General features: G+C 35.9%; 1 protein-coding gene across 1 annotated transcript; it reads left to right on the forward strand.

Annotated features, from left to right (window-relative positions):
• LOC109234490 (protease Do-like 9) lies at nucleotides 2332-10959 on the forward strand. The gene is made up of 10 exons (XM_019400513.1): nucleotides 2332-3036; nucleotides 3655-3854; nucleotides 3948-4128; nucleotides 6825-7016; nucleotides 8371-8606; nucleotides 9462-9563; nucleotides 9668-9718; nucleotides 9829-9933; nucleotides 10009-10158; nucleotides 10503-10959. Exons 1-9 carry the CDS (start codon nucleotides 2340-2342, stop codon nucleotides 10105-10107), a joined length of 1863 nt encoding a protein of 620 aa, XP_019256058.1. The 5' UTR covers nucleotides 2332-2339; the 3' UTR covers nucleotides 10108-10158; nucleotides 10503-10959.

Below are 11170 nucleotides of genomic sequence, written 5' to 3' on the forward strand. Positions count from 1 at the left end.
ATTTTTGTATTGCTTGAATGCGTCTATTGCTTCATCTTTACTATTAAGTAAGTAAATATAGCAATATCTAGTACTATCGTCAATAAAAGTTATGAAATACTTCTTTCCACCGCGAGATGGTATTGACTTCATATCGCAAATATCTGTGTGAATTAAGTCTAAAGGATCTGAATTCCTTTCAACTGACTTATAAGGATGTTTAACATACTTAGATTCCACACATATTTGACATTTTGATTTATCGCACTCAAACTTAGGCAATACTACCAAGTTAATCATTTTCCGCAAGGTTTTATAAGTGACATGACCCAAACGTATATGCCATAATTCATTTGACTCAAGTAAGTAAGACGAAACTGAATTTTTATTATTATTTTCAACAACCATTACATTCATCTTGAAAAGGCCCTTAGTGAGGTAACCTTTTCCTACAAACATTTCGTTCTTACTTATTACAACCTTATCGGAAACAAAAATACATTTAAAATCATTCTTAACAAGAAGTCCAGGGAGGAAACTTAAAATTTCACTTAAAATTTTTATTTCCCTCCATTTCCCATTCACCCTCTTTTAAGCCATATTAAATGCTTAAAACCCAACAACCACCATCATATGTATTATCTTCTTTTGCATATGATTGCTTGTGGATTATGAATTAGAGAAAGTGAATTTATGTACAAGGTTTCGCTTTAATAATATTATCTTATCTACCTAAATATTAAGAAGATACACATAACAATTATAACAATAACAGTCTACATTTCATCAAGTTAGGTATGTAACTACCAATGTTGGACTATTAATCTGATAACATGTTTGATCAAGTTTCTAAAATCTGTTTATTTAAAAAGTATTTTTCTAAAGTAATTTTAGAGAGGAGTAGTTTGTGTTTGGCTAATCAATTTGAAAAGTAACTGTATACGGGTCAAACCGAGCTCGCCGAACACCCCTGTTTCTCGGTGAGGCAAGCGAAGCTGGGATCTGATCGTAAGGAATCAGAATCAGAGCGAGGAGCCCCTCGTATCGAGGCTCGGGCAAAACACATTCCCTCGGGGACATCGGGGACACGTCCTCCGGTTTAGGTTCGAGCCACAAGACCTTGGAGAGCATTACCAAACAACCACACTCGACTAACAAAGGGCCGTGATGTCCGCGCCCAACCGGATATCACAGCGTGAATCTCGTCCGTATCAGCAGAAAATCAATGATGAGCGAAGAGGAAGATTTTTACCTTTCTTAGAATTGTACTTAGAATAAAACTCCCCTGCTATATAAAGGAAAAAAATATTATTCATTAGGGGTAGTGTAATACGAATATCAAGGCAATATACTTCTATTTCTGAAAGCTATTCAAAGTTCTTGCTATTATTCATAAGTTCTTCACAGGTACAAGCTCGGAACCAAAGGCAGGTCCCTCATTAAGCCTTTAACCGAGATCTGATTCATTCTTATCATTAGTTTGGTCATTTGTCACTTCTTTTATTTGCTTAATCTAACGTCATTGATCACTTGTATTGAATTAACCTACATATCCTTAAAACTACGTATAAATTTAATTGTTATCCGTTTTTAAGGGTAAATAATAATATTTAAGCAAAAATTAGTGTGTGGCCAAACTTTTAAAAGTACTTTTGAGTCTATTTTCTTAACGAGGATTATCAAAAGAGCTTCTACTTTTGATGAAAAACTACATTTTTCAACTTTTTCAAAAGCACTTTAGTGCCCGTTTGGACATAAAATTTGATGGAAGATTTTTCCAAAAAAAATTTACTTTTTTTCAAAATCAGTATTTATTCATAAAATTTCCAATTTTCACTTGAAGATGCATTTTAGAAATTTTCGAAAATTTGAAAAACTGTAAAAAGCTGTTTTTCAAAATTTTCACTCAAATCACTTACAAAACTTCAAAAACAACCCAAACTGAAATTTATGTCCAAACACAATTCTAAATTTCAAATACCATTTTCACTTGAAAATCTTTTTCGCTATTTTTTCGAATTTTACAATTCTTATGTCCAAACGCCTACTAAATGCTGACTTTAATGTGGTGTTCAATTTAAACTTTTAATAAACTAAGAATATATATCACTTTATCACGAGTGTTTGAATAATTGGTTCAAGTTTGAAAAATAGTAATAATATTAATATTTAGATGTTAGACATATTCACTGGAATTTTTTTTAGATCTTTTAGTATAAATCAGATTTCATTAAAAATGCTACTGAAATTAATTTTTCAAATTTCAAAATCTCTTTAAATGATAGATCAAATTGTACAATAAACAATTATTTGAAAAACAAATTTCAAATATTTGAGTATCATACTCATGTCTAAACGTTATGTACTGGGAATTTAGGACAGGGAAGCGTCGTGTTTCATTCATCAAAAACCTTCCCCCCCTCTTTCACCTCTGCACAAATTTCTCACCTCTCCATTTCAACAAAAAACCTCCGCCCTTTCATCAATCAATGGCAGGACGCAAACGAGGAAGAAAGCCCAAATCAGATCCCCTTTCACCAGAAGCAGACATCCCAACATCAACTTCACCCCACATTGACGACGACGACGACGTCGTTTTCTCCGTCAGCAATGTTGAGCTCATCGACCCACCTCCTTCCACTTCCCGTCCCCGCCGTGGTCGGCCCCGCAAAATCCTTAAATTACCCGAAAACTCTAACCCTGAAAATGGAAAAACCCTAAAAAAAGCAACACGACGCGTGATTGATAAACCCAACGGGGTAGGGGTAGCCTCTCTTGAGGGTACTACTGTAAATAATGCGGATGTTGCTAGGGTGGTGCCGGCGATGGATGCTGTAGTGAAGGTGTTTTGCGTTCACACAGAACCGAATTATTCACTACCGTGGCAGCGGAAGCGACAATACAGTTCGAGCAGTAGTGGATTTGTTATCAAAGGAAGAAGGGTTCTGACAAATGCACACTCTGTGGAGCATTACACGCAGGTTAAGTTGAAGAAGAGAGGGTCCGACACCAAGTATGTTGCCACTGTGCTTGCTATTGGGACTGAATGTGATATTGGTGAGGCTTTTTCTTTTTCATTTGAATCTTAACTATTGTGTTATATGGAATTTAGAATTCGAATCATATGTTTTTCTCCCTTTGTATGTTATGCATGGAGTTAGGGTGTAACATTGGTGTATATGCTCCATCCGTCCCAGTTTATATGTAATGTTTGATTGAGCTCAAAGTTTAACAAATTAAAGAAGACTCTTGACATGTACCAAATTTATTCCTCTAAATGAGTTGTGATGAGAAACTACATGTTTTTTCATTTCTCCCCTCTTCATAAAAGAATGAACTTCTATATCAAGTGGATCTCAGCAAGTCACCTTTTTGAGGTTAAAATGAGGATGCTAAGATTAAATAGTTTTCAAAAGTAGAAATGTATCTTTTTTTGGCACAGACTGAAAAGAAAAGTGTGTTACATAGAATGGGATAGCGGGAGATTATACTAGTGATGGTTGAAGAAAATATTAGAGTAATGGTTGAAAAGTTATTTTGACTAACAGATGTTTTGAAGGAAACTCTACTCCTATTCATCTTCTGAAATTTAGACTTTATCTAGCAGCTTCTGGTAGTGGTTCATTCTTGTCAACAGTCTTTGACACTGTTAATTTGGATTTTCTGATGCTGCAGCTTTGCTTACCGTGGATGATGATGAGTTCTGGGAGGGAGTCTCAGCTGTAGAATTTGGGGATTTGCCAGCGCTTCAAGATGCTGTGACAGTAGTAGGTTATCCAATTGGGGGTGACACAATCTCCGTGACCAGTGGTGTTGTTTCACGCATAGAGATATTATCTTATGTTCATGGGTCTACTGAACTTTTGGGCCTCCAGGTATTCACTTTTCACTGATGGAATGTTCGAATGTTCTTTTCTTATTTGATGATCTAATTGCTCTGGTATCTGACAAATGTTGTTAGTTTACAGATTGATGCAGCTATAAATTCTGGAAATTCTGGTGGGCCTGCTTTTAATGATAAAGGAAATTGTGTAGGTATCGCATTTCAGTCTCTTAAACATGAAGATGTGGAGAACATTGGTTATGTCATCCCAACACCTGTAATCATGCACTTCATTCAAGACTATGAGAAGAATGGAGCATATACTGGTAAGGCTATTGGAACTTGTAGTTTTTTTTTTCAATAAAAAAAGGGCTTATATTGTGCTTGGTGTTTGTCAAGAGTCTTTTGCTCTTGTAAGATACTTGTTGCTCTTGCTGAGATAATTGTGGGATTTAGAAACATCAAGTTTTAGGGAACTCCTTGATTTGCCTTTATAAGATAAATAATATAGTATTCTTCATCAAAAGATAAATAATATGGTATTGTAGTGAAATGGACCCGATAGAGTGGACTGGATATAAATGATCCATGTGACCAATTTCAGCTGCTTTTGTTGAGGTGTAGTTAATTGATACAGATTATGGGGTCTCTGGGGTCTCTGGGAAATGATTTGTGCCCAATTTTCTTTGATAAAGTTATAATTTTACTACTAATTTTTTTTGCTTATATATATAAAAAAATACTTACAGTGTACAAATTGTAACAAAATTAGAGAACATACATGTTTTGATGTATCTCTACCACCTTTTGTATACCACTTCTATACTGGAGTTTTCTCAACTTTATCAATGAATCCATTACTTTATTTGAAAAAAGGAGTAAAGAACCTACTCAAAGATATGGTTCTTTAGAAATTACAAATGAGCTATATAACAGTAGCCTCGTGCATCAACGAAAGCTTCTCATTCGTACAAAATCATTTTGCACATTTACAAAAAGTCACGTGTTCCTTTCCCTCTAGAGAACCACATGATATCCAAAGGGGATATATTCCATGCTATACAACTTTTTCACCTTGTTGACAGTAGCAGGCAATCAGACATTGACGACACTATTCCAAACAGATTCAATACCTTTCATCACAATTCACGACTAGCAACTTTGTAGTGTGAACAAGTGGTCCACGTTTTCCTTCAAGTGTTTGCTCATTGAACACCAGCTAATATATGTGATCTTTTCTTTCCTCAAAATATCAGCTGTAAGAATGGCACAAAGTGCTGGCAGTCTAATGAGAACGTGTACCTTTCCGACAGTTTTGGTAATTCATACTCAGAGGTATGGAACACTGTATCCTCTCTCCTTCATAATACGTGGTTAAGGATTTCACTGCAAATATTTCACTTTCACCTCCCATTCCTTTTCCAAGAGTCCTGGTCCGACTGTGTGATGTTCTGTTTGTAAAGAAATTCCATGAGGTTTTTGAACCCTTATATCACCCAATCTGTAGGTTTATCCCGAATCTCATATAATTTGTCGTATGGACACTGACTAGGCTATGATCTAACTGAGTTTTTTCAGTTGATTCTCTTGGTTGCTAAGAGGTCAGAATTCTCAAGCTCTTTTTAGTTTTGCTTTAATCTTCTGATATTATTGGGGTTAACAATTTGAGATCAGTGGATGCAACTTCCCTTTTTTCTTGGAGTATGTCTTGTAGTTAATTCTACTCCTAAATTGTGCTACTAATGTAGCTCAAAAAAGTATAATCTCATGTTAGTGCTTTGAAGTTTATGCCAATATAGCTGTTAAAATGGTGTCTTCCAAATGACCGACAATTTTGTATTGGTAAATATCCTCTTGTGTTGGTGGATTACTGTTAATTTTATTGCACATCAGAGTGTTCAATTGATCTTCAGAAAGGTCTTTTGCCATTTTTATCTTTCTAAGATACTGATAAATGGTTGACATTATTATTGAATACTGGCACTTGCAGGTGCTCATGGATACATTTGTGGTGCACGTAGTTCCTAGACCTTTTCTCTAGATGATACCTTTCTCGGCCTTTTGGCTAAGATCAAGTGTAGTATCTGTTCTTATCAGTTTAATATCTGATATGTGGGCCATCAGCTCATACGATATTAACTCAATTTTCTCTAGATTTTCTTTTTACTATCTTATTCATGCTGGAATTCATCCGACATCAGTGTTCAACCTCTGAACATGCAAATGTAAACTTTGCTGATGGGTGACAGAAGTGTCAGATCAAATTTCCCTAGTATTGGATTAAAAAAAGAAGCTAAATGTTATGGAAGAAATATTAGAAGCTACAAGTTTGTAGTCTACTAGTTGTCATGTCTTGCATTTCTCGAGTAATTTCAAATATTCAATAAGGTGCATGTGTCTGTGCATTTGAGCTACACTAATTTTAGATTTATACACTAGGGGCTTCTTTTTATAACCAGAAATTACAGTTTTCTTTATCATCACAATTCTACCATAACTTCGAAAATTTCCTGAATTGTGGATCTTGTGGGAGATTTTTACATGTCTTCTTGGACAGGAGAGAAATTTAAGATTATATTTAGGTGGGGTTAGAAGTTGCTTTGAAGTTGAACTGATGTTTCCTGAGTGTCTGCAAATAATGAGGATTATCTGCTGATCTGCACATTCAACAAGGCTATGATGCTTTCAAAATGAGTGGCTGAGTGATCTTTTTGGTCTCAGCAAAAGTTGATACAATGAGACATGGTTAAGTCATGTATATTAACTATAAGAAAAATTAAATATAAGAAAAAAATGGATCGAATGCATGCCCTAATCTGCTAGCTACTGATGTCACATCAATGTGATACAACAGAACACGTTTGTGCTTGATGCATGAGAGTCAGCTCCTTTTACTGTCTCATGATGTAGCTTGAATTTGTACCCACTTTGGCAAAAGTGGATACAACAATTAATGCCTGTTTGAAAGTTGAATTTGGTACTGTCTTTTTGGCATATTATCATTATTTTCATTTTGCACCAGGGTTTCCCATTCTGGGAATTGAGTGGCAGAAGATGGAAAATCCAGATCTTCGGTTATCAATGGGAATGAAACCTGACCAGAAAGGTGTCCGTATAAGAAGAATTGACCCTACTGCACCAGAGTCTATGTTGTTGATGCCATCCGATGTACTCCTAAGCTTTGACGAGGTTGACATTGCCAATGATGGAACAGGTTGAAATGCTAATTGTGCTTGCTTCCATTTGCTCTTTGTAGTTAACTTATCTCACCGTAGCTTAGATATTAAACTTTAGTATTGAAATGCATAAAAAAATTATTACCTTATCACCCAAAAAAGTTGATCTGCTTGTAATTTTCCAACCTAAGTCCCTGTTTCTGCAAATAATAGGAAAAGCTTGGTTACTGGTTGCTAGATGTACTGTCAACTTACTGGTAATTCTTACTCCCTCCGTTCCTATATATGTGAACCTATTTCCTTTTTAGTTTGTGCCAAAAAGAATGACTCCTTTCCATATTTGGAAACAATTTACCTTTATGCAATGATTTATAACCATACAAAATATGTGCCTCATTTTACTTCACAAGTTCAAAAGTTTTCTATTTTTTCTTAAACTCCGTGCCCAATCAAATAGGTTCACATAAATTGAAACGGAGGGAGTATTTTTTTTTTCCTAATGTTATGTTTACGTTATCATCTCTTCTAAGCAGTAACAACATCCACGTTGACGGTCTGACTAAGTCTGATGCTGCATTAAGGAGCTAAGTTGCTCGGACACGCGTGCGGATCTAGAGATAGGATCCTTCGAGATGTAAATCTAAGATTCGGGGATACGGATCCTAGTACGGATACGGGTGCGGGGATCCAGCTAAAAATAATTCAAAAACATAAAATATAAAAATATCTCTAAATTATGAGAAATTGTGTGGAATACTTACGTATAGTTTGTAAAGTGTGGATTTCTTTTTTATTCTCAAGTTGTAGATAAGTAAAGGATTGATTTCCTAGATAAAGTGTGCTATTTTCTTCAAATTTACCCTAGTTTTGGTTCTGATTTCGGGAATCAAATTGTATCTCGTCTTGAATTTTTCCATCCGTCGTGGTCAAAGTACGCAAAATTGTTTGACCAGATCCGGTAGGGATCCCATACCCACACCTATATTAGTGTCGCGTTCACAAGGGTGCGGCAGCTAAATTGCCGTATCGGAGCAACTTAGTTAAGGAGACCTTCATATTAGATGAGGTATTTAAAGGAGAACTTGTCAGCTTTCATGGTATGTGTTTGCACTTCTTGGAATGTTTATCAGTTGTACAAATTTGATTTTCCAATGACGCAGTGAATATCTTACCTGACATTTGCAAGTATAATTTATGTCCTCTTTGATATGGTTTCAAATGGTTCAACCAATTTGGAAGAACAAATTTTGTCGGTCGGAGCTGCATGATATTTATTTATTGACTCTTTTTTTGATAAGCTTTATGTGCTGACACTCAAATAAAGTTAGATATGTTATCTTTAGGTTTTATCTTCTATTGACAGGTCACATGATTTCCTTTGATTATTTTCAGTTCCATTTCGGCATGGAGAGCGTATAGGTTTTAGTTATCTTGTATCCCAAAAATATTCCGGCGACAGTGCTGCAGTTAAAGTTCTTCGTCGTAATTCTGAGATATTGAATTTCAAGATCAAACTTGCAACTCAGATGAGGCTTGTTCCAGCTCACAACAAGGGGAGACCTCCATCGTATTATATTATAGCTGGATTTGTTTTTACCACTGTATCTGTTCCATATCTTCGTTCCGAGGTACCCAATTTGCTTTGCATATATGTCATTGTGCATAATTCATATCCCTCATTTCCTGTCAAGCTGCACAAATTTCATTCTAAGATCCATGTTACTTATTCTTGTGTATTAATTGTCATGATCAATGTTTGTGATAAAGATGAGTTTCCTTCAATTTCTTTGCCTGCAACCTTTGGTGTTTAGGTGGCATATTGCCACTTGTAGGGGATATCATGGGTATAGGGAGGTTTATTGTACCTTGTTGAGTTGGTTTGATGGCATCATGAGTATTCTTGGTGCTATTATCAGAGTTTATTGACGAGGAAGTAACATTATTACCTTCTAACTATTGGGAGACTAGGATTCAAATCCTAGGAGCGGGTGATTTATTCCCATCCTCTACTTGGTGGGTAGAATTACTGGCCCTGTGTTGATGGAGGATGGGAGAATGCAGGTACACGGTGGAATAGTCGAGGTGCGCATAAGTTTGTCTTGACACCACCATTATTTTAAAAAAAAATCTCTTAAGCTCATAAGTTGAATAATATTTCTGGAAATTCCCTAATTCCAATGTACAGCCCGTCAGAAGCAACCTCAGTAGAAAGCGACTCTTCCAGAGTCTCGTCCATCGTTTGCTTAGGCGAGAGTCCTTATCATATTATTGATTTCTGTTTTTTCGTTACTTTTTTTTTGGCTAATGCATAGATTCTATCTTTACCTTTTACACTACCAATATACAGAAAACAACATACTTTACATGGTCATTTGAGCCACTTTTTCCAGTGTTGTACTTAATGGTGATGCTTGGGGCGCACAAATTGCCTTATTTTTATTGCAATTGTTCTGTTTTCTAACTTATCCTATGCTCATAACCAGTATGGAAAGGATTACGAGTATGAAGCTCCTGTAAAGCTGTTGGACAAACTCTTGCATGAATTTCGACAATCACCCGATGAACAGATTGTTGTGGTTTCTCAGGTTATTCCTCTCTTTCCTAATTCATCCTTAAGAAGCTGCAGGATTATCATATTGAGTAGGATCTAATATTCTATCTGCTCTTTTGCTTTGTGAAAATTCTAAAGGTGCTTGTTGCTGACATTAACATCGGATATGAGGAAATAGTTAACACTCAGGTTGGTGGCAGATGACTCTAATATTGATATCATTGTTTCTTACTTGGGATGTCAAAATGAGACTTCCACTTACACCTTCTTCCTGTATCGGCTTTCTGGGCATGTTCTAGGTTCTTGCTTTTAATGGTAAGCCTGTGAAAAATTTGAAGAGCTTGGCAAGCATGGTAGAGAACTGCAATGATGAGTTTTTAAAGTTGGATTTGGAATATCAGCAGGTATACTCTTTCTGCTGCTCTAGGTTTTCTGAGAGATCTGCGACAAGATGTTGTAATCTAGTTTGTTTTGTGCAGGTGGTAGTCCTTCAGACAAAGACTGCAAAATCTGCGACATCAGACATCCTTACTACACATTGTATTCCTTCTGCCATGTCCGAGGATCTCAGGATGTAAATGATATGATTTCAGCTGGGATATATCAAAATTCCTCTTGCCAGCATGACAGTATTCATCTTTTCCTTTTCGTCCACCATCTTTATCTTTTCCTCAGTTTGGTTTCATAATTGATCTGTACCCAAGCTGGCGATTTTTGGTATGCTTGTATTTCACTACTAATGGATGGTAAATAAACCCGAGTTATTGGTGGTATCTAATAAAAGGGTCGGATACTCTCTTTTTTTTGTTGTTTCTTTTTTCTTTTTCGTCGTGGGGAGGGGTCATTTCTCGTTTGGTGCAGTTTGGTATTTGTACTTTTTAAAATTTTCGAATCATCTGCAATTTCTCCATTTCTACTTTTAATTTGTCTAACTGTTACACCTTTGTCTCAATTTTTGATGTCTTTGTTATAGCTCTTTCTAGAGGACTGTCGCACGTTGGCTCAGCTAGTGGATTCAAGGATTTTTGGCTTATGCACCTGTTTGTGCACAGATTGTGATCACATTCTCAGATGGAGCGGGAAAGAGACGCATTCCTTTTAATTGTTAAACCAACTTTGTGTTTCGAGATGGGCAGAGCTCTCTTTTGGGTGCTCAACCAATATTCGTGGCAGATGATTTCAATGTCAGGCTATAGTAGCTTGGCATCGAAATTATATGCAAAGATGCAGGGTGTATGCTTCCAATCAAGGGATGACAGTAATTTGACTTCCTGAGCTTGTCATGATTTCTATCCTCCTATTATATATAAGCACACAGAACATAACATTAATTGCGAGTATCATTCTTTACATCAGACTTATTCACCAGCCAAAAAGAATATTATACCAACTTCACCTCTTGGTTTAACTATGTATGATTCCGCTGACAATTACTGCATTTAATAAGAGTGAAGAATAGTTGTAACATAAATCATTTAACACACAACTTAGCTATAAATTAATCCTGTATTATCTCCAGTTTTGGGCTTAAGAACACTTATGGATCTAAAGAAAGTAAACCAAAAACTTTGTAGTCCATGAATAGTGGTAGCAAAATGGGGTTTTGACACAGTTCCCATAAAAACAAAACTATTTATCCTT

The sequence above is a fragment of the Nicotiana attenuata genome, chromosome 11, assembly GCF_001879085.1.
Source record: "Nicotiana attenuata strain UT chromosome 11, NIATTr2, whole genome shotgun sequence".
NCBI lineage: Eukaryota > Viridiplantae > Streptophyta > Magnoliopsida > Solanales > Solanaceae > Nicotiana > Nicotiana attenuata.

What these genes read in the sequence shown, in the direction of transcription:
- LOC109234490 (XM_019400513.1), top strand. Translation starts at nt 2,340, where the DNA reads ATGTACTGGGAATTTAGGACAGGGAAGCGTCGTGTTTCATTCATCAAA. An exon ending in CTGAACTTTTGGGCCTCCAG is followed by an intron (nt 3,855 to 3,947) that starts GTATTCACTTTT and finishes GTTAGTTTACAG; the next exon opens with ATTGATGCAGCTATAAATTC. An exon ending in AGATTGTTGTGGTTTCTCAG is followed by an intron (nt 9,564 to 9,667) that starts GTTATTCCTCTC and finishes AAAATTCTAAAG; the next exon opens with GTGCTTGTTGCTGACATTAA.